The following is a 27,388-nucleotide window of genomic DNA, read 5'->3' as shown; positions in this document are numbered from 1 at the left end:
GGATTGCTCACGCGCTGCCTGCGGTATGTAAGCTATAAGAGAATCTCAGACCAGAGAGCAGTGTTGGCTGCAGTAAGAACAGTGTGGCAGTAGGAGTAAGTAGTAGCTAGCGGTCTGGTGTATGGAGTGGGGAGTGATGGCGGTGCCTGAGCGATGCAGTATAAGGTAAAAATAGCCGCGGGCGTATGTAGTTGGTTAAACTAAATTTGTGCTATTGTTATATCAAGTCCCATGTAAATGTTTAAAAAAATCTTTTAATAATAAGCTTTTTTTATATAATAAACTTTTTGACATTCATTCATCTGAATATAAAGAATTTACTAATTTCTACAATCCATGGTCATCCAGATTATCGTAAAGAAAAATCAGTTATTTCTTTCTACACATGACAAATATATCGGCCAGCATTGCACTGAGCTGTGCCAGAAAAATTTCTTATAGAAGCAGATGTATACGCGTTATCCGGCGACTTCATTGAGGTAAGAATTTTCATTGTCTTCAGTATGATCTTTCAGGGCCATGACGCAGCATTGCTGGCGTCCAAAATTTACCAATTTAAATTGACAGTCAATTATTGAAAGGTCATAAGTGAGCCACACTTTTTTATTGGGAGGTTAGTCACATTTTTATTATTGGTAGGTTCGGCATAATACTGTTGGGAGGTTACAAGCTGCTCACGAAAAAATGTGCTCCCTGGTTTCACGCTGAGTTCAGTGCATTCATTTTCTCATTGAACAATGCTGATATCTCTTACATTGCTTGTTAGTTCTCTTGCACGTTCCGTGGACCATAAATGCAACATCTCGCTATTATGTGAAACTAGTCAGTACATCTTCTCAGCGACTAATATGCCGGCATACTGACCATGTATATTACTTCTTAAGGTTTTTCTTTTTTTAAATGCATACAGTGTTTAATACTTAGATATGCTCAATGTCTCACTCTTGCCCCCCTTGAACACCATCTGTTATACATATTTACTATCCATTAAATTCTTTACATCACTCAGTCGGGGTCTACGATTTTTATGACGTAATATCTCAAACTTCTCCGGGCCTCACTAAGACTGGGTGATAGATAGTGTAAACTATTCCTCCTTCTGGTATTATGCTTACGAATGTTACTGTCGTTTTCAAACTGTGATTGATTGTTGACAGAAAGCTCCATGATGTAGTAAATGTACTGTGAGGCTGTTGTCAGTATGCCAGACAGATTAAAGAGCTGCCTACAACATTTTCTACGACATAGTGTTAATCACTTCTTCTTTTGCTATTATACTTATTAATGTTACTGTTGTTTTCAATCTGTGATTTACTGCTGGTACACAAACTTCATAAGGTAGTAAATGGACTGTGAGGCTGTTGTCATATGCCCAACTGTTTAAAGAGGTGTATACAAGAGGTTCTACAGTGCACACCACGTACCGTGCAGGTAATTTAGGGTTCTGGTATTATGCTTGTGAATGGTTCCGTTATTTTAAACTGTGACTGGAGGTTGGCAACGAAACTCATAATGGAATGTGAGGCTGTTTTCAGTACGGCTGACTATTTAAAGAGTTATGTACAAGAAGTGCTATGGTACCCACATATTATCCTTATTATTCTTATTGTTCTGTGCAAGAAAGACCCTTTTCCTCAACGACGCACTACTGTAGAATGAGACCTCTCGAGACTTTAGTGTGTGAAGTACTGATATTATTCGTAAGACAAAAGTTGCAGAACTTAGAAATTGAAGAAGATTGGTAACGTATGATACCTTGGTCAGGTTATTACCAATATAAACACCTAACAGTTTATGATATTCTGTTTCATTTATTACTTTACCCTTCTCCATTGTCTCTGACAGTGTTATCAGGCCTTCTGGAGTACTGTATTCCATGTATTGTGTTATATTTGAATACAGTAACAGTCCATTTGCTGTGAATCAGTTATTCTTTTTCAAGAAAATGCTATTTAACTTTCCAAGAATTCAATTTACTCCATAAGGCTTGATTATAATACTTGGATCATTAAGAAAGGGAACTAATTCTGACTCTTTCTTGCATGACATAAGAACATTTATATATTGCAAGAAGAAGATGGGATCCAGAACCGATTTCTATGGTTCAGCTGCAGTGGTTATTCCCCGTCTGCGGAACGAGTGGTGACGAGGTTGACTGAAGATGACCGTGTGGCCGAATGAGTAAGCCAGTATCTTTCCAGAAGACTGCGCCAAGAGAACATCGTAGGAATGTCGGCTAGATCTGACGAATAGACGGACGACTACAGCTGAAGTATGGGCAGAGGTTACTCTTAAAAAAAAAATGGTTCAAATGGCTCTGAGCACTATGGGACTTAAGAGCCGTGGTCATCAGTCCCCTAGAACTCAGAACTACTTAAACCTAACAAACCTAAGGACATCACGCACATCCATGCCCGAGGCAGGGTTCGAACCTGCGACCGTAGCAGTCGCGTGGTTCCGGACTGCGCGCCTAGAACCGCGAGACCACCGCGGCCGGCGGTTACTCTTCAGTTTCACCTCAACTCATCGGGAACATACTAGTTGAGTTGTGCATTGTTTATGGCTGACACTGTACCACAGACCAAAGAAACTTGGTTTAGAGGCAGAGTCAACTGGCGTACAGAACGTAATTCTGTGGTGCTCAGCGACGAGACTTACTTCTGATCAATAGCAATAGTGTGCCGTGATTTTCAAGACCCATACCTCTGCAGCTCGCGAAATAAATATGTGGGGAGCTACTGCATAAGACAAAAGGACTGATTTGGCGATTTTTGAAGGAAGGCTGAATGTTTGCCAATGCATGGTGTTAGAGGTTTAGGTGCAGATATTGCGATCATTGGTTTCTTAATATGTACCCACTTCAGTGTGTTAAATGTATTTTCACTGCATCTATCAGTTTTCACACAAACACGTCACATAATTCACTACCTGATGTTTTCTGCACAGTTTTAACTATGCAGCGTAAAGGACTGTGCCTGTGAGTATAGTGTACCCCTTTGGGGTCTATGTGTCCAAGCTTCAATAACTGGTCTGCTGCCCAGGGGAAATGAACATTAATGACTTGCTTGTGCCAAGTGTATTTGGAGGTACTAACCGACCTAAAAACATACCTTTCGTAATAGCTATAACTATTAGAAATGCTGATGTAATGTTCAGTACACTGTCCTCACTCATGAACAGATATATCTGCACTTACCCTCCTAACACCCTTTATGTAGCGAGACTGGTAAAGCCTGTTGTCATATGCTTTATGACTGGGATATCATTTTTGTTTTTTCACCACCATAATGCAAGACTGCAGGTCATACCACAAACGCATACCAATGTTTGACTGACCTGTCCCATTCCCCAGTTTGTGACCCATGGTGCATGTCTAGGTTGCTATGGGATGACATATACTTTTCACTCAAGACTCGAACCAGAAACCTTCATGTTTCAGGCATTTCAAGAAAACCGTGAAGTTCACACACTGAGGCTGTTTCCTTCCGTGTTACAACGAGTGAAAGGGCACATTCGAACCTAATTCTGAATGGACTGAAAGTTTCATCGTTTAATACCTTTCATATAAAGAACTTACCTGCAAAGTTTGATGAAAATTGGACTGTTACTTCCTGGTGTTAACTCTTTCCATTTTCCAGCAATGTAATAATCCTTCCTCCTTTATTTGAAATGGCGTTCGTCAAGCGCACAATCGACGGATGCTACTCGAACCACCTACTTCATTTCAGTTCGGAGTGTGTTGGCTCGTTTTTGCTACATAAGTCAAAAATGGCGTACAGTTCAATCCATGTGAAAGTGAGACGGCAATTTTGTGGTTGTCTGCTTACCTGTTGTTGTGAGACACTTTCTTTATTCATTACAAGTTGCGAACTACAGCTTACTTTATCTTCTTTAAAACAGATCACACATGTTCAATATATATTTGCGGCACCTTTTCTCGAAAGTACAACTACAGAAAACAGATATTACTGTGTAACTCTTCCATAAGGTGATGTTCAACAGCTGTAAAGTATTTTATAAAATGAATTTTATAAAAAAATAAGAAAAAAATATTATTAGTTCTTTATTGTTATATGCCAAACGCTACACACGAAGTTCCAATTTAAGTGATAAGGATTTCGGTGCAGATGGAACACTAGGAAGCCGTATGTTGTCCTTGGACTGCCTCAAGAACATCTGGAGATGTTAGTTTTTTTCAGCCATCAAAAGTATTTTAATACGAGGAATTTCGTCACCAGTTGGCTGATACTGGAAGGAACCCTGTAGACAAAAAAAGAAAATTGCCTGCTGTTTAAAGGAAAATAATATCAATACGTTTCTTGTAACGTAACGTTTCTGCGGTACCGGAACGGATTTGTTCCACTATCTTATGTGCTGCTAATTTCTTAGTCACACGAAGAAAACAATGTCGGTTAACACGCCTCCTCAAGTCTTTTCACGCCCATCTTCAGATGAGACATGTAGAAGCTTCACTTTTTTTCGTGATGCAAAGCAGGGCATTAGATATGTGACAAGAACATAGGAAACACTTCAGTTTATTGGCACGAGTGAAAGTTATCTGGCAAGTTGTTTCGAAAAACGTATTTCCTTACTTACTGCGGCAGAAAGCAAAAATATTCGTTCTTCGACAAAACTCTCCATATAACTAACACACAAGGCGAATGCCTCATACGAAGATGGGTCTGAAAAGTCTCGAAAATTCTTTTATAAAAAACACAAAGCGACTGGTCGCAACTATCTGTATTTATATTCAATTAATATAGCCACTTCTAAAGTGCGACTGCAGCTAAATGTTTTTTTTGTTTTTGGTTTTTTTTTGAAAGGATAGTCTTATGCTCCTTTCTTTCATTAAATCAATATGTTACACAGCGTGCAGTCATTATTTTGCGCGGAATCTGAATCTACATTTACACTCTGCAAACCACTGTAGAGTGAACGGCACAATGATTCAGTCTGTGGCTTAAGCAAAAGAAACAGAGTAGTCTACTGAGAGAACGTGGTATCCAAAGAAAATCAGCAACCTTTGCTATAATAATAACTATTTTCAATCGCAGTTAGTATGAACTGCTCGTATAAACTACTGAAAAAATCACTGTGTGCGCAGTTGGGGCCCGCAGGGTAGAATTTTCGAGAAAACGTTCAGATGAAATCATAACTAGTGTTTCGTATTAATAATTAATTTGTCAGTCTCTTTAATACAATAGTTACACAGAGGAGTATAAAGATTACAGCCTAGAACAGCAACGTAGTAGTTTTGCAACGTTTCTTCGTTTCCTGTTTCAAACTGCTGTACCTCTAGCATTCGCTCTGCACTGGACTTTTGGATTCCTTTCGACGGGACATTCTCTGTGATTTGCGTTTCCTACAATTCCGAGCTTATTTAAAAGTCAAATGAGACAATGTTGCAACACTTGAGGCACTACTGACCCTACGAATTATCTTAGAAAATAGATTAAGGAAAGGCAAACCTACGTATCTAGCATTTGTAGACTTAGAGAAAGCATTTGACAATGTTGACTGGAATACTCTCTTCCAAATTCTGAAGGTGGCAGGGGTAAAATACAGGGAGCGAAAGGCTATTTACAATATATACAGAAACCAGATGGCAGTTATGAGTCGAGGGGCATGAAAGAGAAGCAGTGATTGGGAACGGAATGAGACAGGGTTGTAGCCTCTCCCCGATGTTATTCAATCTGTATATTGAGCAAGCGGTAAAGGAAACAAAAGAAAAATTCGGTGTGGGAATTAAAATCCATGGAGAAGAAATAAAAACTTTGAGGTTCGCCGATGAAATTGTAATTCTGTCAGCAAAGCACCTGGAAGAGCAGCTGAACGGAATGGACAGTGTCTTGAAAGGAGGATATAAGATGAACATCAACAAAACGAGGATAATGGAATGTAGTCGAATTAAATCGAGTTATGCTGCGGGCATTAGATTGGGAAATGAGACGTTTAAAGTAGTAAATGAGTTTTGCTATTTGGGGAGCAAAATAACTGATGATGGTCGAAGTAGAGAGGATATAAAATGTAGACTGGCAATGGCAAGGAAAGCGTTTCTGAAGAACAGAAATTTGTTAACATCGAATATAGATTTAAGTGTCAGGAAGTCGTTTTTGAAAGTATTTGTATGGAGTGTAGCCATGTATGGAAGTGAAACGTGGACGATAAATACTTTAGACATGAAGAGTATAGAAGCTTTTGAAATGTGGTGCTACAGAAGAATACTGAAGGTTAGATGGGTAGATCACATAACTAATGAGGAGGTATTGAATAGAACTGGAGAGAAGAGAAATTTGTGGCACAACTTGACTAGAAGAAGGGATAGGTTGGTAGGGCATATTCTGAGGGATCAAGGGATCACCAATTTAACGTTGGAGGGCAGCATGGAGGGTAAAAATCGTAGAGGGAGACCAAGAGATCAATACACTAAACAGATTCAGAAGGATGTAGGTTGCAGTAGGTACTGGGAGATGAAGAAGCTTGCACAGGATAGAGTAGCATGGATAGCTGCATCAAACCAGTCTCTGGACTGAAGACAACAACAACAACAACAACAACAACAACAACATGAGACGACATCTTTCATAATTTTCTAATTTTGAGTTTAATGCCGACCTTCATTTTTAATTCCGCGAGTATTTTTATTGCCTCTAATTTTTGGAAATTTGTGGTAAGTTCCTATGGGACCAAACTGCTAAGGTCATCGGTCCCTACTCTTACAAACTACTTAATCTAACTTAAACTAATTTAGGCTAAGGACAACACACACACACACACACACACACACACACACACACACACACACACACACACACACACCCATGCCCGAGGGAGGACTCGAACCTTCGACAGGGGTAGCCGCGTGAAACGTGGCAAGGCGCCTTAGACCGCACGGCTACCCTTCATATATTGCTTCACTTTGGCTTCAGTTGCGCTCCAGAAGTTCTTCACAGTGAGATCTGAATAAGTATTCCAGCTGAACGCGCTTACATGCTGCACCAGTTTATAGCTTTACACGGCCATCTGTCAGATGGAGCACAAAACCTGAATCACCTGAAAAGGCCACCTGTCGGCTCTCAGACCAATTTCGGTACTGGCGAGCTAATTCCATCCACAGTCCCCAATGAACAGCAGTCAGCAAGGATACATGAACCAGGCGCGTGCTGTAGAGGCCCATCTGCAACAACGTCCGCTGACCGGTCGTTGAGGAGACACTGTTGGTAGCCCCTAGGTTCATCTGGGTGGTCAGTTGCTCAACAGTCACTTGCTCAACAGTTGCAAGTCCATTCGCCCGTAGCCATCTCTGCAGCCGTCGTTCACCACTATCATCTATGACCCGTGGTGCACCGCAGTTGCCTTGGGCCTTGTTTTGGATAGTCATTTTACCATAATGAGATTTTCACTCTTCTATTGATTGTGTGCTGATATGAAACTTCCTGGAAGATTAAAACTGTGCGCCGGACCGAGACTCGAACTCGGGACCTTCGCCTTTCACGGGCAAGTGCTCTATCAACTGAGCTACCAAAGCACGACTCACGCCCCGACCTCACAGCTTTACTTCTGCCAGTACCTCGTCTCCTACCTTCCAAACTTTACAGAAGCTCTCCTGCGAATCTTGCAGAACTAGCACTCCTGAAAGAAAGGATATTGAGGAGACATGGCTTAGCCACAGCCTGGGGGATGTTTCCAGAATGAGATTTTCACTCTGCAGCGGAGTGTGCGCTGATATGAAACTTCCTGGCAAATTAAAACTGTGCCGAACCGAGATTCGAACTCGGGACCTTTGCCTTTCGCGGGCAAGTGCTCTAGGTAGGAGACGATGTACTGGCAGAAGTAAAGCTGGGAGGACGCGGCGTGAGTCGTGCTTGGGTAGCAGAGTTTACGGTCAGAGGGTCACGTACCCTCTGTAATAAAAAAAAACTGAGTTAATCGATCAACAACGAACTTCAATGGATGTCTTTCGACGTCCGCCATGAGTAGATGCAACGAACAAAAGGGAACAAAATGAGATTAAAAAAAAAAGTTGGTAGAGCACTTGCCCGCGAAAGGCAAAGGTCCCGAGTTCGAGTCTCGATCCAGCACACAGTTTTAATCTGCCAGGAAGTTTCATTTTACCATGCTTGGTATACTTCAACCTCGGTGGTACGCGAGCGGTGTGCACACTGCGGAAATGCTTCCATTCTTGACCCGAAAGTCACTGATCACACCGTTTAGGACGTCAGATAAATCATTCTGTGGCCGGCCGAAGTGGCCGTGCGGTTAAAGGCGCTGCAGTCTGGAACCGCAAGACCGCTACGGTCGCAGGTTCGAATCCTGCCTCGGGCATGGATGTTTGTGATGTCCTTAGGTTAGTTAGGTTTAACTAGTTCTAAGTTCTAGGGGACTAATGACCTCAGAAGTTGAGTCCCATAGTGCTCAGAGGCATTTGAACCATTTTTGAAATCATTCTGTTTCCGCATTACGACAACGATCGCTCTATCTTCCTCCACCCGCCTCAATATGCTTTATGTACCCTCCTATGCTATTGCTACCACCTGTAGTCTGTGGGGGGTTATTGCACTCTGACGTCGAACATAGGCGGTGACCGCATTAATGTGAGTGGACCGTGTAGTTTGGACATCTCTTTCTCAATATTATTTTGACCATGCGAAATTGCTATGTACATCCATCTGTGTAATGGAGCAAAAGTGCCATTGAGCAGGGCTCGTTAGGTCTCCAATAGCGAACGGAATAGCGTGCTTTGGGTGGACTCTGACAATAAGCTTTGAAGGGCCACTCCTCGCTTGGACCGTGAGGTCGTTGTCACTCAACAGCAGGAAAGATTGGTATCCGAATTAGCGTATACCACGGTGCAGTCGTCCGAACGACTTCATTTCAGATATGTGTAAAGATATGCGCTTTCGAAGAGGCTGCCTTTGTTTTGATTTTTGTTTTATTTTCCAATACAATTACATTCTAATTTCGTATTTAAGACCGAATAACAAGTGCACTGTTTGTGTTCTATTGATCTACTGATCAGCAGAACAAAAGCAGTATAATTGTTATTCAACCTTAAATATGGAATTGTTCTGAGAAGAAGTAACGGAAGAACCCATAAATAAAATTTCAGTTTCGTATGGCTTGCTATTTCATTCCCCCTCCTGAATGTAAAATCATAATGAAATTGTTTCAGTTTCATTAGGCTTTTTCTTTCAATCGCTTCTCCTGAGTCTAATCCCACAAAGGTTAGCACTCTGGACTTTGAATCCAGCGATCCGAGTTCGAGTCTCGGTGGAAACTGAGGCTGTGTTTTGCGATCGTTTCTAGAAATGTGGCCCAGCTGGTAGTTGAAATTGTATATGCAGAATTTTAGTTAGGACCATGTAATGCAAATTGTTAATGGCAGTCCACACGTGAAGATACGCAGTTGAAGTGCGAAACGGTTTTTGAGTTATTTATTAAGCAAATAGTGTAGTTGCAGGCAATGAAATTTCACATAACGATGACACGTATACACTAAGATTTGAATCAGAAGTTTGATAAACTATAAAAGCTGACATCATGCTGTAAGACGTGTTATCTCTACAGTATTAGAGCACATATCTAACAAAGGAGAAAGGGAACGTTCTAGCTCACCTGTTGTCTAATAGTTATTGCAGGTGTTGGCGGTACAGGAGGCTGACAACCCATCTGGTCCGCATTTGCAGGAGTTACACTGATCCGTGAATTCCACGCCTGGTTCGCAGCTAATATCTGCAATACAGTTAAGCTGTAAATCGCAGGTTATGCTCAACAGAATAAGGGGGATATTTTGAGAGCAATATTTCTGCAGAAGATAGTTTTAAAGCAATGGTCAAAGATATACTGAGATTTCTGCTGCTGGACTCATTGTGGCATCATTTTAAAGTTATTTCCGTTTTACATGGAATGCTATAACAGTATCTATTTATAATCTGTCACATGATTTAGAAAAACAGGATACAGATTGCTGAATACGTTGTTATATTTAAGTTTCAAATGATGAATTGAAACGTAGTGCGCACACACACACACACACACACACACACACACACACACACATATATATATATATATATATATATATATATATATATATATATATATATATATATACGCACTCGCAAACACCCATGCGCAGATTCAATGTACACAAAAAGGCATCCATGATATATGATGAGCTCACAAGTAATTGTCTAGCATGTTTTACCATGAGTGTTGCATTGTTTCTTTGCTTCTGACATGGTGTTCCGCCTTAAGAGACATCCTTGATGTTTCAGTAAGGAAAATGTTTATCACCTTTCTTTACCTTATCAGGCATATAGTAATTTAATGCAAAACCAATGACATGTGGCACCCCATCTACACTCCTGGAAATTGAAATAAGAACACCGTGAATTCATTGTCCCAGGAAGGGGAAACTTTATTGACACATTCCTGGGGTCAGATACATCACATGATCACACTGACAGAACCACAGGCACATAGACACAGGCAACAGAGCATGCACAATGTCGGCACTAGTACAGTGTATATCCACCTTTCGCAGCAATGCAGGCTGCTATTCTCCCATGGAGACGATCGTAGAGATGCTGGATGTAGTCCTGTGGAACGGCTTGCCATGCCATTTCCACCTGGCGCCTCAGTTGGACCAGCGTTCGTGCCGGACGTGCAGACCGCGTGAGACGATGCTTCATCCAGTCCCAAACATGCTCAATGGGGGACAGATCCGGAGATCTTGCTGGCCAGGGTAGTTGACTTACACCTTCTAGAGCACGTTGGGTGGCACGGGATACATGCGGACGTGCATTGTCCTGTTGGAACAGCAGGTTCCCTTGCCGGTCTAGGAATGGTAGAACGATGGGTTCGATGACGGTTTGGATGTACCGTGCACTATTCAGTGTCCCCTCGACGATCACCAGTGGTGTACGGCCAGTGTAGGAGATCGCTCCCCACACCATGATGCCGGGTGTTGGGGCTGTGTGCCTCGGTCGTATGCAGTCCTGATTGTGGCGCTCACCTGCACGGCGCCAAACACACATACGACCATCATTGGCACCAAGGCAGAAGCGACTCTCATCGCTGAAGACGACACGTCTCCATTCGTCCCTCCATTCACGCCTGTCGCGACACCACTGGAGGCGGGCTGCACGATGTTGGGGCGTGAGCGGAAGACGGCCTAACGGTGTGCGGGACCGTAGCCCAGCTTCATGGAGACGGTTGCGAATGGTCCTCACCGATACCCCAGGAGCAACAGTGTCCCTAATTTGCTGGGAAGTGGCGGTGCGGTCCCCTACGGCACTGCGTAGGATCCTACGGTCTTGGCGTGCATCCGTGCGTCGCTGCGGTCCGGTCCCAGGTCGACGGGCACGTGCACCTTCCGCCGACCACTGGCGACAACATCGATGTACTGTGGAGACCTCACGCCCCACGTGTTGAGCAATTCGGCGGTACGTCCACCCGGCCTCCCGCATGCCCACTATACGCCCTCGCTCAAAGTCCGTCAACTGCACATACGGTTCACGTCCACGCTGTCGCGGCATGCTACCAGTGTTAAAGACTGCGATGGAGCTCCGTATGCCACGGCAAACTGGCTGACACTGACGGCGGCGGTGCACAAATGCTGCGCAGCTAGCGCCATTCGACGGCCAACACCGCGGTTCCTGGTGTGTCCGCTGTGCCGTGCGTGTGATCATTGCTTGTACAGCCCTCTCGCAGTGTCCGGAGCAAGTATGGTGGGTCTGACACACCGGTGTCAATGTGTTCTTTTTTCCATTTCCAGGAGTGTATGTAGCCGTTTTCGGTTATGTACTTCATGGTCGGAACGTATTTACTGTACATGTCTTTCCCCTAGAAAGCCAGTTGTTCAATTACTGTTGCTGAGTGTCACACGCAGGTTACAGATTTCGTAACCACAGCATAAACTTTGAAAATGTAGTTTGTTTGAAAAGTTCCTGAGAAATTTGTTTCACGGAGATTCCTATACGTTTTGCGAACCTTCCCACCTTGAAACTTAAGGCAACAATTTGCGAATGCATAAACCCTGGAAGATTAAGTCTCTCTCTTGATCCATCATGGACAGGGGATACCAGCTGGTCAAGTAATTATGAACGACATTCGCTAACAGTCGTCTACTTGAGATGTTATTTTATCTTATTTTAACTACCAGTTTCGGCTTTCCACTATTCTATCTTCAGGTCCATGCATAATAAGCGTATACTTGTAGGGTATATCAGGGTATACTAAGCAAGCTATATAGAAAGTGACGGGTAATTATAATATGTACACAGAAATTTGATTTAACGCCACTAACTTGAAGAGCTAATTACATACAGTTGCTCTCCAATGTTATTCTGAAATGAAAGCCGTCCGATCAGCCCATGAAGGCCCAACGGTACCGACCGGCCACCGTGTCATCCTCAGCCCTTAGGTGTCACCGGATGTGGTTACGGGCCGGCCGCGGTGGTCTCGCGGTTCTAGGCGCGCAGTCCGGAACCGTGCGACTGCTACGGTCGCAGGTTCGAATCCTGTCTCGGGCATGGATGTGTGTGATGTCCTTAGGTTAGTTAGGTTTAAGTAGTTCTAAGTTCTAGCGGACTAATGACCATAGCAGTTGAGTCCCATAGTGCTCAGAGCCATTTTTTGTGGTTACGGAGCGACATGCGGTCAGCACACCGCTCTCCCGGCCGTTGTCAGTTTTCGCCACCGGTGTCGCTACTTCTGAATCAAGTAGCTACTCAATTGGCCTCATAAGGGCTGAGAGAACCGCGCTTTCCAACAGCAGACCTGGACGATGACCCATCCAACTGCTAGCCAAGCCCGACACCCATTAACTTCGGTGATCTGACGAGAACCGGTGTTACCATTGCGGCAAGGCCATTGGCGTGATTCTGATACAGCGGAAGTAGTTTCATTGGTGGTACATTGTAAAATCATCAACAGAAGAAACAATGTTTGTAATTATCACTAAATGTGCTGATTAGTTTACGTGAACTGTTACTTAGAAAAAAAAAAAAAGACTGTCCGCAGCTTTCTGCACAAATAGATGCCCTCGGAAACAGCGATGTGTAGAAAGAACTGGCGTGCCTGGTACCGTTTCAAGGAAAGCTTGTTTCTTACGCTAATAGCTTTTCGTGCATGAACACTTTACTTTCACTTAATCGTGTTGTACTTTAAATTGAGTGACATGAATCAAAATGCAGAGACCACTGTTCATCTAAAGACGATGTAGGCATGATTACCCGATGCAGTCATTCTCAGTTGAGTTTTTCTTGATTTTTAGGGCTCCGTGCCTCAATGGAATACTTGCCGGGTCGCTTTGCTACCCCTCCGACTCACTGCCTGTCCGACTGTTAAGGGGAAATCGTACGTGAAATTTGACATTTTCTGTTTTCTACTCCACAATGTACGTTGGACTTTCCTGAACATTTTGGTGTATAAAACATTGAAATCAGACGGTTGTGACACCTTCAAATAATATTTTGAATGTTGACGTGAGACTGTCAAATTTCGTGGCTACGTATATACTGCCACAGTTGAGCAGTCATATCTTGGGAACTACACAGTCTAGAAGGCTGTGAATTGCTTTGTTTTGTGCCTACTGCTACGTCGCAGAAGTTGACATTACGAATAAACAAATCAGTCCTTTTTTATGATACTAGTTTTCGTTGAAAGTAGTGTGATTATCGGCTATTTTTTGTAGTAAGCTAAATTCTATTGCTTTTTTATACGTACATAAAATGATTAACCGTTAAAGTAACTTCAAGAAACGCCAATTTGCGGGTAACAGATATGTGACACCTGAACAAGTGGAGGACTGGGGGTAAAATGAGCAGCGTTCTCAGAAGGACAGAGGTGTCAGATATGTGAATTACTTAGGTGATGGAGACAACAAGGCTTTCATTGCAGTACAAAACAGTAAGCCATATGGTGTTCCTATACAAAAACTGGAGTGTGTAGGACATGTCAAGAAAAGGATGGAACACGTCTTCGTAACCAAAAAATCAAGCTGGGTAACACAAAACTGTCTAATGCAAGACAATAAAATGTGCTGGAAGACTAATGGACGAAGTAATTGATGAATTACAGTAATATTATAGGAAGGCTATTAGAGATAACTGTGACAGTTTAGAGAAGATGAAGAGAGCTGTGTGGAGCACTTTCTTTCATAGAATATCAACCGATGAAAAGAAACGTCATGCTTTGTGTCCACCTGCACCAAACAGTTCTTGTAAATATAGGCAAGCTGAATTTTCTGGCACCCTGCATGAATTTATATATAAACATCTCTTCCTTTGGCAGTAATGGAGGCAATCAAACCTATTTACAGAGATTTGGCAAATCCTGAGCTACTGAAGAAGTATCTACGTGGGAAGACACAGAATATGAATGAGTCTTTCAATAATTTTGTATGATGCCATGTGCCTAAAAATGTATTTTTTGCCTTTATGACTCTAAAGTTAGCAGTGTCTGATGCTGTAATAACTTTTAATGGTGGGAACTATGAACCACTTAATGTTCTGAAGAAGTTAGAGGTCGGATTTGGACAGAACACAGATAAAGGCCTATGGGAACTGTATGAGCTTTGTGTACGTGAAGCAGAGTAAGCTGCTCAGCAAATGACAAAAGAAGCAAGAAAGAAAAGGAGGAGGCAAGCATTGGGGTGTTGTCACACTGAAGAAGACACAGACTATGGGCCAGGGCAATTCAAGTACATAAACGCAGACATGTAAGTCTGTACAAGAATGTGTAAAAAAAAGTTTTAAACCTTAATATCTCTGAACTACATTTTTGCAATAAATGACCCGCTTTCTAAAAAAGTTCTGATGGTAGAGACATGAAATTTTAACAGCATGCCAAGTGTGAGAGTCAACACATATGGACCTAGAATAATTGTAATATCCTGAGTTGTTTTGTTTTTATTTTAATTTATTTACAAAATACACAATACAATTTTAGTAATAATTCTAGTTCAGTGTATCTAGAAAGATGCATTCAATAATCGTGGATAATTGTAAGTTGGTGCATTAAAAATTTTCGAAGATAATGGGTTACGAAATTCGATATTTTAACATTGGCAGCATAGGACACACAACGTCCCCGTAAGACCGATTTTTCTCTGTATCAAGTTCAAACTTGTGTCACATATTAAGGCCGATGGTCCTTTGGTGGCGTAAAAATTTTAAGCTTGTAAGTTAAGTCAATCAAGAGATACGGTCATTTATGTCACATATTTTGATATTAGGACACTCGCTCATCAAAACCTATTAGGTACTTCCCATTGACCTAGAATCATGAAGTCTGGCAATATGCAAGGTATTACAGTACAAATTTACGGAACAATTCGATAATTGTTAATTTATACTAATATAACACGAAAAAATATTTTTTGTATTTTTTTTTTTTTGTTCGTCTGTCTCCTTGTCTGTTTGCCAGTTGAGTCAATTTTTTCTCTGAAACAGTTTGCCTTATCGCTTTCAAATTTGTCACATACAAAGGTAGACGGTCCGTAGGCGGTATAGAAGTCTTACGCTTCTAAGTTAATGCAATAAAAAGATACGGCCGTTTTTGTCATGTATTTGGATACTCGAAAACACACTCATCAAAACCCATAGGGTGCTTCCCGTTGACCTAGAATCATGAAATTTGACAAGAAGCGAGGTTTCACAGTACAAACAAAAGAAAATCCGAAACTGTTAATTTGTAATTGTATCGCACGAAACAAAAAATTTGGTTTGTCATTTGTTAACTGAATTCAAACTTGAAACTGAAGCATTCTCCAAAGTCCTGGAATCGTTGGGAGCGATATCTCACATACACATACATATCTCACGGCACATATTGGTTGAAAGCACCGATAATGGCTGTTAATCAGTTTAAATCGATTTGCAAAAGTGAATAAATAAAACATGATTTTGCGACTGGTTGCTGCATATTTCGTAATTTTATGGTTTACGGTCACTGCACGACTTGGGAACCACATGGAGCCCACCGTTCATAATTTTTTTCAAAGCTTTACATTCGAAAGGTTGCACGGTTCCTACTCGTAAGGCCATGGCATGAACGAGACAACTGATACCCCGTCGGTAACCTTTTCAATATGAAACAAATTCTTGTGCTGTCTGTTATTGTTTTCAGTGTCATTCTCTCTGTTATGGATATTTTGATATTTATTATTTCACGTTTAAAAATGTTGTGCGTGTCTAACGGTGATCGTGTACCACAGCGAGTGCAGTGGAATTAGGGAATCTGGAACACTGACCTCTCTTGGCGCGGCACTTCATCCCGGTGCAGGCCCACTCGCCGCTGGCGGTGCAGATGCACGCATTGCAGTCCTCGCTCTTTGTCTGGCCAAACGTGCAACCTGCAAGAGACAAAAAGTGAGATTGTCGTCTAACTCAGAGTGCAATTTCCAGTCTGCGTTCCTAATGCCAAACAATACGCAGTGACGCTGGTGTCTGTACCATCTTACTGTCTATTGCAATCTGATGTTGAGTCCTGCTACTTAATATCCAACCTCTCTGGACACTGAGGTCATCAAAAACGACATTTTCACATTCTTATCGCTAATACTAAGACTGGATTGCAACAATGCTGACTAGAACTACAGAGCTATGTAGCACCGTGGTTAACACACATGACTCGTACTTACATCTACGTTTACCACTAAATCACTTAAAAGCAAATTCAGGGTTGATTCCTTAGAAAGAACACAACCGATTTCACCGATTTCCTTTTCAATCCTTTCCCAATCGGAGTTGGTGCTCCGTCACTAATGACCTCAACGTCGAGGGACTATTAAACCCTGACCTTCTTACCTCACTTTTTTATTTTTTTGGCACATCAGCCTTCTGACGGGTTTGATGCGGCCCGGCTCGAGTTCCTCTCTTGTGTCAACCTCTTCATCTCAGAGTAGCACTTACAACCTACGTCCTCAATTATTTGCTGGATACTTTCCAATCTCTGTTTTCCTTTACAGTTTATATCCTCCTCTAGTATCACGGAAGCTATTCTGAGATATATTAACAGATGTCCTGCCTTCTTGTCTCTTCTTCTAGTCAATTTTTTCAATATATTCCTTTCCTTGTCGATTCTCCGGAGAACCTCCTCGTTCCTTACCTCATCAGTCCGCCTAATTTTCAACATTGTTCTGTAGCATCAGACCTCAAGTGCTTCGATTTCCTTCTTTTCTGGTTTTACCACAGTCTATGTTTCACAGATTAGGAAATGAGACACTTAAAGCAGTAAAGGAGTTTTGCTATTTGGGGAGCAAAATAACTGATGATGGTCGAAGTAGAGAAGATATAAAATGTAGACTGGCAATGGCAAGGAAAGCGTTTCTGAAAAAGAGAAATTTGTTAACATCGAGTATAGATTTAAGCGTCAGGAAGTCGTTTCTGAAAGTATTTGTATGGAGTGTAGCCATGTATGGAGGTGAAACGTGGACGATAAATAGTTTGGACAAGAAGAGAATAGAAGCTTTTGAAATGTGGTGCTACAGTAGAATGCTTAAGATTAGATGGGTAGATCACATAACTAATGAGGTATTGAATAGAAGTGGAGAGAAGAGAAATTTGTGGCACAACTTGACTAGAAGAAGGGATAGGTTGGTAGGACATGTTCTGAGGGATCAAGGGATCACCAATTTAGTATTGGAGGGCAGCGTGGAGCGTAAAAATCGTAGAGGGAGACCAAGAGATGAATACACTAAGCAGATTCAGAAGGATGTAGGTTGCAGTAGTTACTGGGAGATGAAGAAGCTTGCACAGGATGGAGTAGCATGGAGAGCTGCATCAAACCAGTCTCAGGACTGAAGACAACAACAACAACAACAACATGTTTCACTGTCATACAATTCTGTGTACCAAACCCATATTCTCAGAAAGCTCTTCCTCAAATTAAGGCCTATGTTTGAAACTAGTAGACTTCTCTTGGCCCTCCTCACTAGAATTATATAAATATGTCAATCTGATAAAATATGAGTTCTAAATACAGGGTTATGTGAAGGAGCTACTCTGATTTTCCGGACTAGGTGAAAGCTACAACTCATAGCGGAAATTGCTTTCCTCTCTGACGTTCTCCTTTCTCGGACAGAAATACACTACTTGGGGAAAGTATCGATATACCTCCATGTAAGGCGGATGACCACTGCATGTCACTAGAGGCGAACACGCCATTATGAGAAGAAGCGGTGAATATAATGTTTTCAGCGGAGAAGCAGTAATAGCAGGGTGAGTCTGTCAGCAGAAATCAGTCGTTTGGAACGTGGATTAACTCGCTGGATGTCACATGAGTAACAGATCCGATCTGTGACACACGAACCGTCCTAAAGCTTCAAGAACTGGTGACATTACTGTGAAGTGGAAACGCGAAGGAACCATCGGAACTAAACCAAGACGAGGTAGATTTCATCTACTGACGGACAGGTACTGTCGAGCACAACGGAGCGCACGCGGTTGTAAAAAATCGCAAGAAATCTCTGTTGCTTCCAAAATTCACCAGCAGTGCGCCTAGTTCAATAAATGTGTGTACTGAGTTAAAAACAATGGGGGTTCATTGGTCGAACAGCTATATATTTCTCTAATCAGTGCTTCGCGTCATAAAGGCAAAGGGTTGATACAGCCCTATTAATATCAACTAATAGGTGAAACAAGACGCGGTCGAAGTAGCGGTATGTATGCTGTTTCTTTCACAGATGGACTTCCTTAGAATCCTTCCAACATATCTAATTCTTCCATCCACCTCCACTACTATATAACTTGCGTTTTAGGCCCCAGTTCACATTAGTATAACACTTCACTTATACGTTAGTACTTTCTCAAAAAGGGCCCCTCTTATGTGCGTAGTTTAACCACATTCCGTGTTCGTATAAATTCGTACCTTAACTAAAGAGAAACGCTATCGAAAAAACAAGCCGTCAGCTGAACCGGTATCAACACAGTTTCTGCAGAGATTTTATGAAACTCAGCTCTCTCTGTTTCTGATCACTGCCTTGTTCCTGTTTGGGAAGGCACTTAAGAAAGTTCCGCATTGCCTTTTAGTGAAATATATACAAGAGTCGGACCAGATTTATGACGGGCTTCAGGAATTCCTTGCAGACAGAACTCAACACGTCGCTCTTAACGGAACAAAATCGACAAATGTAAAGGTAAGTACTTCAGGATGTGTGAAGGGACCGTTTCTGTTCAACACAGGGTGTCTCAGAATTACACCGACAAAATTCAGGAGGATGTGGTAGGTGCCTTGAAGCACAAAGTGAGATAGGAACCCGTCTCCAGAAACGTCATAAAGTCATCCAACGATGCTACACAGCGTCGAAGTGACAGGTGGGCTGCCAGTCATCCCCCCCCCCCCCAAATCCCCACTGCAGCAGGCGCTACACTACGCGAAGAGACCGGAGACAGATCATAGAGACCTGTGACTTTCTTTGATATTCGGTGATAGCCACTAATTGCTATTGCTACTATTTCCAGTGGAGCATTTGGGGATAGCTCCTACATACAAGGGCCCTGTCTTCTATGAATGCGATCACCCTGTATATAAATGATCTAGTCGACAATGTCGGAAGCACCAGTGAGACTTGCTGAGGACTGATAACTGATGCGGATCCTGAACTTACATAAATTTAACATTCTTTTATTTTAGGCCATTGGTCTTCCTACCGGCTTCATGCGGCTGGTCAAAAATTCCTCGTCTGTGCCAACCTTTTTATCTTAAAGCAGCAATTGCAACCTTTGTTCTCAGTTATTTACTGGATGTATTCCAACCTCTACAGTTTTACTCTGTACCGGTCGCTCTACTACCATGGACGTTATCCCCTGATGTCTCAACAGATCTCTTGTCACCCTGTCCCTTTCTCCTTGCCAGTGTTTTCCGTATCCTCCTTCCCTCGGCGATTCTGCGGAGAACCTCCTCATTGCTTACCTTATTACTCTACCTAATTTTCAACATTCTTCTGTAGCTCCACATCTCAAAGGCTTCGATACTCTTGTGTTCCGGTTTTGCCACAGTCCATCTTTCACTATCACACAATGCTGTGTTCCAATCGTACATTCTCAGAAATATCTTCCTCTGATTAAGACCTAAGTTAGATACTAGCAGTCTGCTCTAGGCCAGGAATGCCCTTTTTGCCAGTTGCTAGTCTGCTTTTGTTCCCGCCTTGCTCCGTCCGCCGTTGGTTGTTTTGCTGCCTAGGCAGCAGAATTCCTTAACTTCACCTACTTCGCGACAATCAGTCCTGATGTTCAGTTTCTCACTGTTCTCATTTCTGCTACTTCTCATAACTTTCGTCTTTCTTCAATTTACTCTCAATCCATATTCTGTAGATATTAGACTGTAATTATTCTTCACTTTCACTCGGAATAGCAATGTCATCAGCGAGTCTTATCATCTAACAAATCCTCAGTTTTCTTTTCCATTCTCCTGCATAGTATCCTTGCCAGCAACTTGAATCCACGAGCTGTTGAGCTCATTGTTTGATAATCCTTGTGCTTGTCGGATCTTGCAGTCTTCGAAATTTTGTGGATGATGTATTTCTCGAAGTCTGATGGTACATCGCCACTCTCACACGATCTACACACCAACGTGAACAGACAATTTTTGCCACTGCCCCCGACGATTTTAGAAATTCCGATAGAATATTATCTGCCCCCTCTACGTTATTTGATCGTAAGTCTTTCAAAACTTTTTTAAATTCTGATTTTAACGCAGAATCACCTAACTCTTCCTAACAGTCTCTTTCTTCTTCTGTCACATCATTCAAGTCTTCTTTCTTGTAGAGACCTTCAGTGAACTCTTTCTACCAATCCGCTCTCTACTCTGCGTTTTACAGTAGAATTCTCCTTGCACTCTTAATGTTACAGCCCTTCACCGAAGGTTGATTCGACTTTTCTGTATGCTGTGCCCGTCCTTCTGCCGATCAATTCTCTTTCCATTTCTTCACATTTTTCAAGAATGCTTTTATTTTGTTCCTAAGTGATTAGTATTTCTGTATTTCTGTATTCCTGAATCTCCCTGACCGTCTTTGTAATTCCTTCTTTCGTCGAATAGCTGAAGTATTTCATTTGTTATCCATGGTTTCTTCGCACTTTCCTTCCCTGAACCTACGGTTTTCTATCTAACTGCTGTGATTGCCATTTTTAGATCTATTAATTATCGCATTATCTATAGCCTCAGCGAACTTCAAGCACGTCTCTTTGTTCCTTAGTATGTCTGCATCCCATTTCTTCGATCGCTAATTCTTCCTGACTAGACTCTTTAACATAACCTACTCTTGATCTGCGTCTATGTCTGCCTTCTCTGGCTCCTACTTCCAGGCTCATATCCTCTCGTAACCCTTTCTTCAGTTTGCCCCTCCCCCTCTACAACCGCCCTCCAATCCCCCATGACTCTTAGATGTTCATATCCCTTTACGCACTGAATTATCCGTTAAATATCCTCATATACGTTTTCTATCTCCTCATGCTTTTCTAGCGACGACCGCAAATATTCCTGAACTATTTTTCTCGTCGTTGGTTTGCTCTTTATTCATATGAGAACAATCCTATCACTGAACTGTTCACAGTAACTCACTCTCTGACCCACCTATTCATAATGAGTAACTTAAGATATGGGGCACCAGTAGGCTAAAAAATCCACTGTTTTACGATCGCCATATTTGTGGCAAATACCTGTGAAACTTTAAAAGACCTAGCAGTAAGCATCTGTTGGTCCTAATGTGGAATGACACATGAAAAGCAGATGCCAGTTCAAGATTCATAGGAAGAAATATGATTCACTCGCGAAGAGGTCTACAATAAGCTTGTTAGTCCCATTATTATCATTTATCAGTTTCGGACCCTTACCAAGTAGGATTAAGGGAAAATGTAGAAAAGATCCAACAAAGAGCAACGCGTTTCGTTATGGGATCGTTTGATCGACTGAAGAGTTTTACGGACACGCCCAACAATCGCCTGTGGCAGATGCTACAACAAAGGCTGTGTGTATTACGCAGAAGATTACTACTGAAATTTCGAGAGCGTACTGTAACGTAGTAAATTATTACAAGTCGTCATCTTACATTGAAAGCGTAGCTTGTCGTGGAGCAGGGAGGAAAGCAGTTTTTGGTTCTCACGCTCGCAAAGCTGACGATGGCTAGTGGGCCGGGCGACCCGTGTACTTGACTAATGCCGCGCCAAATACGTTACATACAGTCTCTACGAATCTCAGGAAGTACTACTAAATATTAATCAATCTTTGTCATATCTAGTGTACCAAATTCTAAGTATAACAAAACCATACTGCTAAAATTTCAAACCAATAACTTCTATACTTTCGGAGATATAAATTTTTACCAAAACACATAATAACCGTGATGGCATTGTGAAACTTGAGTTAGGAACTGTAATGTCTTCATATGTAGTATCAACTGAAACTACAACCGAGAGAATAGGTTCTTATAATAAAATTTGCAACAATTTTTTTTAGTTTCATTACCACAGATTTTTGGAGTAATTTGAAATAATTTAGAAAATCATTATTTCATCGTGTTTCGGTTGTGTGTGTGTGTGTTTTGGAGAGACTGAGAGAGCGTATGGAGGGCATACGTAAAGTGAGAATGTGATATTGTATTAAAACTATGTAAATATTTGTGTGAGAAAGTCGTTGTGTAATAGGGGAAATTACGAAATGTGTCAGAGTGAGCTTAATTTTATTAAAGGCAGCCGCGGGCCTCTGTGGCCGAGCGGCTATAGGCGCTTCAGTCCGAAACCTCGCTGCTGCTACGGTCGCAGGTTCGGATCCTGCCTCGGGCATGGGTGTGTGTGATGTCCTTAGGTTACTTACGTTTAAGTAATTCTAAATCTAGGGGACTGATAACCTTAGATGTTAAGTCTCATAGTGCTTAGAGCCACCCATTTTGAAAGGCAGCCAGAAGGACCGCTTAGTATAAAATTTATTAGTAATTTATTTTGTGGAAAGGTATCGTATTTTGTTTTCATCAAATTTTATTTAGTTTCGGAATTACGAAATTTCTAGCATAATTACTTATGGTAAAGCGATTGGCTGACATTAGATATACCGCGAGTGTAGACGTGCTCGAGATGATCTGATTGGTTACTTAACATACTAGCCCTACTCAGTAGCCGGCCTGTGTGGCCGAGCGGTTCTAGGCGCTTCAGTCTGGAACCGCGTGACCGCTACGGTCGCAGGTTCGAATCCTACCTCGGGCATGGATGTGTGTGGTGTCCTTAGGTTAGTTAGGTTTAATTAGTTATAAGTTCTAGGGGACTGATGACCACAGATGTTAAGTCCCATAGCGCTCAGAGCCATTTTTTAACCTACTCAGTAGGGCTTTAGCCTCAGATCTATGAGTCGAGATAGTCTTCTGGAAAACATCTATGTTAAATCGCGCTTATCAGATTTGTACCAGCATGACGAAATTAGTGCGTTTGATCGGTTCTCGTATGGTTGACGAAAAGCGGCTACAGTGTTGAATATTTTACGGAATTTTGAACTTTGTGAGTGGTTTATTTTAGGAGATATTAGCGTGTGAATATTTCGAGTAGTATATAAACTCCGCGTGCCGTGGTTAGAGCAGCTAACGAGACATTACGACGAGTACTAGGTTACAAGAAGCCTGCTGAACGACTGAATGTTTTAACTCGCAAGTAGTCGTGGGTCAGTGACTGTTTAGGACTTTCAAAGTATCTAGGTATCTGGTCGGAGTAAATGTCTTCTGGCTGCTTTTAGGTGTGAACATGTTGCAGAGACAGACAGTAAAATTGCATAGTTGATGTCGGGATATTACGTACTGACTTTACAGCCGTTTTCCTTGTTTTAAAGACAATAAACCAACTAAAAGGAAATTTCTGACATTTCTTCAAACTACTCATGAAAGAATAACGAACGGTCCATAATTTAACTAACTTTGAACTACTGCCTATCGACTGGAGCTATGTGGCCTTTGCGTGATAAGTATTTAGTCGAATTTTCGTCAACGCTGCTTTTTTCGACTAAACCAGTATCTGCCATAGCAGAGTGAAGGGGCAGACAGCCTCAGGCGTGTCCAGGTAGGTGGACAGATCGTTCGACGGATAGTCAGAGACAGACCCGTTCTGCCGCAGTACGTTCGAAGAAAAATTGGGTCACATATTACTTGATCCTGCGCCTCGTGAAGTAATCACGATTAGAAAATCAGGCAAGAAGAGCTCATACGAAGATTTCGACAGCCGTTCTGCCCAGGCACTATTCGCGACGGGATAGGGGATGATGATGATGATGATGATGATGATGATGATGATGATGTTTGGTTTGTGGGGCGCGCAACTGTTCGGTCATCAGCGCCCGTACAAAGTCACATTTGTTACGCAGTCTAATTTTTTGACAGTCCAATCTAGCCACAGTCACAAACGATGTTGATGATGATGAAGGTGAAATGATGAGGACAACACACACCCAGTCCTCGGGCGGAGATAATCCCGAACACGGCCGGGAATCGAACCCGGGACCCCGTGATCCAGAGGCAGCAGCGCTAGCCACTAGAACACAGGCTGCGGACGAAGCGGTAAGGGAGAACATGATACGTGGCTTCAGAGGTGCCCTCCGTTACCAACGCAAGGTGGCTCTTGCGGAGTGCAGACGTACATCTGGATAATTTTGCCGCCTTATTAGCTAATATAACTGTATAATTATGTTAGAAGATAGCAGTATTGGTTAAAAACAATCTTGGTTGCAATTTTAGTTTTTTGTTTTTCAACGACGCGTTTCGCTTTATTTAGGCATCTTTCAGTTGACTGATGAAAGGAGGAAGTACAAACATGTTCCGGGAAAATCAGAAATACAAGTCGCTGAGGAATGAAATAAATAGGAAGTGCAGGGAAGCTAAGACGAAATGGCTGCAGGAAAAATGTGAAGACATCGAAAAAGATATGATTGTCGGAAGGACAGACTCAGCATACAGGAAAGTTAAAACAACCTTTGGTGACAATAAAAGCAACGGTGGTAACATTAAGAGTGCAACGGGAATTCCACTGTTAAATGCAGAGGAGAGAGCAGATAGGTGGAAAGAATACATTGAAAGCCTCTATGAGGGTGAAGATTTGATGTGATAGAAGAAGAAACAGGAGTCGATTTAGCCGGCCGCGGTGGTCTAGCGGTTCTAGGCGCGCAGTCCGGAACCGCGCGACTGCTACGGTCGCATGTTCAAATCCTGCCTCGGGCATGGATGTGTGTGATGTCCTTAGGTTAGTTAGGTTTAAGTAGTTCTAAGTTCTAGGGGACTGATGACCACAGATGTTAAGTCCCATAGTGCTCAGAGCCATTTGAACCATTTTTTTGAAGGAGTCGATTTAAAAGAGATAGGGGATCCAGTATTAGAATCGGAATTTAAAAGAGCTTTGGAGGACTTAGTCAAATAAGGCAGAAGGGATAGATAACATTCCAACAGAATTTCTAAAATCATTAGGGGAAGTGGCAACAAAACGGCTATTCACGTTGGTGTGCAGAATATACGAGTCTGGCGACATACCATCTGACTTTCGGAAAAGCATCATCCACACAATTCCGGAGACGGCAAGAGCTGACAAGTGTGAGAATTATCGCACAATCAGCTTAACAGCTCATGCATCGAAGCTGCTTAGAAGAATAATATACAGAAGAATGGAAAAGAAAATTGAGAATGCGCTAGGTGACGATCAGTTTGGCTTTAGGAAAAGTAAAGGGACGAGAGAGGCAATTCTGACGTTACGGCTAATAATGGAAGCAACGCTAAAGAAAAATCAAGACACTTTCATAGGATTTGTCGACCTGGAAAAAGCGTTCGACAATATAAAATGGTGCAAGCTGTTCGAGATTCTGAAAAAAGTAGGGGGAAGCTATAGGGAGAGACGGGTCATATACAATATGTACAACAACCAAGAGGGAATAATAAGAGTGGACGATCAAGAACGAAGTGCTCGTATTAAGAAGGGTGTAAGACAAAGCTGTAGCCTTTCGCCCCTACTCTTCAATCTGTACATCGAGGAAGCAATGACGGAAATAAAAGAAAGGTTCAGGAGTGGAATTAAAATACAAGGTGAAAGGATATCAATGATACGATTCGCTGATGACATTGCTATCCTGAGTGAAAGTGAAGAAGAATTAAATGATCTGCTGAACGGAATGAACAGTCTAATGAGTACACAGTATGGTTTGAGAGTACCCCGGAGAAAGACGAAGGTAATGAGAAGTAGCAGAAATGAGAACAGCGAAAAACTTAACATCAGGATTGATGGTCACGAAGTCAATGAAGTTAAGGAATTCTGCTACCTAGGCAGTAAAATAACCAATGACGGACGGAGCAAGGAGAACATCAAAAGAAGAGTCGCTACGGCAAAAAAGGCATTTCTGGCCAAGAGAAGTCTACTAATATCAAGTACCGGCCTTAATTTGAGGAATAAATTTCTGAGGATGTACGTCTGGAGCTCAGCATTGTATGGTAGTGAAACATGGACTGTGGGAAAACCGAAACAGAAGAGAATCGAAGCATTTGAGATGTGGTGCTATAGACGAATGTTGAAAATTAGGTGGACTGTTAAGGTACGGAATGAGGAGGTTCTATGCAGAATCGGAGAGGAAAGGAATATGTGGAAAACACTGATAAGGAGAAGGGACAGGATGATAGGACATCTGCTAAGACATGAGGGAATGACTTCCATGGTACTAGAGGGAGCTGTAGAGGGCAAAAACTGTAGAGGAAGACAGAGATTGGAATACGTCAAGCAAATAATTGAGGACGTAGGTTGCAAGTGCTACTCTGAGATGAAGAGGTTAGCACAGGAAAGGAATTCGTGGGGGGCCGCATCAAACCAGTCAGTAGACTGATGACAAAAAAAAAGGTTATCTTTTCCTGATGGACGCGAGAGGCACCAAGATCTGCATAACGCGTTCCCGTTCACAGTAGCGAGTAACAGAGTAAGATGGTGGCATGCTTACTATCTGAGCCCCCATCTTACTCTGTTACTCGCTACTGTGAACGGGAACGCGTTATGCAGATCTTGGTGTCTCTCGCGTCCATCTGGAAAAGATAACCTGAAGATGCCTAAATAAGGCGAAACGCGTCGTCGAAAAATAAAAAAATTAATTTGTAACCGAGACTGTTTTTTACCAATACTGTTAAGCACTGGTTTGCTGTATGCCACATATGGATTGGAAGAATTTCTTAGAAGAAAGCAGTACTGAGAAAAAGGCCCTGAGGTGGACAGAGCAGTAGGCAGATCCACTCTACAGGGCTCATAACGGGTGTCGGACTCACACTGGTCGGCGTGGGTCAGTGCGACGAGCAGCAGGAACACCGCGCAGGAGGAGAGTGCGAACTTCATGGTGACTGGCGCTGCTGCTGCTGCTTCTGGGCTGTCGCTGACCTCTATGCTGACCT

The 27,388-nt window shown here is 42.3% G+C and overlaps 1 protein-coding gene across 1 annotated transcript; it reads right to left on the bottom strand.

Moving 5' to 3' along the window:
- Positions 1-4,076: 4,076 nt before the first annotated feature.
- LOC126203850 (protease inhibitors-like) lies at positions 4,077-27,388 on the bottom strand. The gene is made up of 4 exons (XM_049938225.1): positions 27,266-27,388; positions 16,259-16,360; positions 9,616-9,732; positions 4,077-4,260 (listed from the first exon to the last, which is right to left on the bottom strand). Exons 1-3 carry the CDS (start codon positions 27,330-27,332, stop codon positions 9,623-9,625), a joined length of 279 nt encoding a protein of 92 aa, XP_049794182.1. The 5' UTR covers positions 27,333-27,388; the 3' UTR covers positions 4,077-4,260; positions 9,616-9,622.

Source organism: Schistocerca nitens, chromosome 9, assembly GCF_023898315.1.
Source record: "Schistocerca nitens isolate TAMUIC-IGC-003100 chromosome 9, iqSchNite1.1, whole genome shotgun sequence".
In the NCBI taxonomy this organism is placed as follows: domain Eukaryota; kingdom Metazoa; phylum Arthropoda; class Insecta; order Orthoptera; family Acrididae; genus Schistocerca; species Schistocerca nitens.
Note: the sequence above shows the minus strand (reverse complement) of the source record. Positions and strands in the feature narration are given on the sequence as shown.

Coding starts and splice junctions, on each gene's coding strand:
- LOC126203850 (XM_049938225.1), bottom strand. CDS start 27,332: ATGAAGTTCGCACTCTCCTCCTGCGCGGTGTTCCTGCTGCTCGTCGCA. Junction 16,361..27,265: donor ACTGACCCACGCCGACCAGT/GTGAGTCCGACA, acceptor TGTCTCTTGCAG/GTTGCACGTTTGGCCAGACA. Junction 9,733..16,258: donor GAAGTGCCGCGCCAAGAGAG/GTCAGTGTTCCA, acceptor ACTGTATTGCAG/ATATTAGCTGCGAACCAGGC.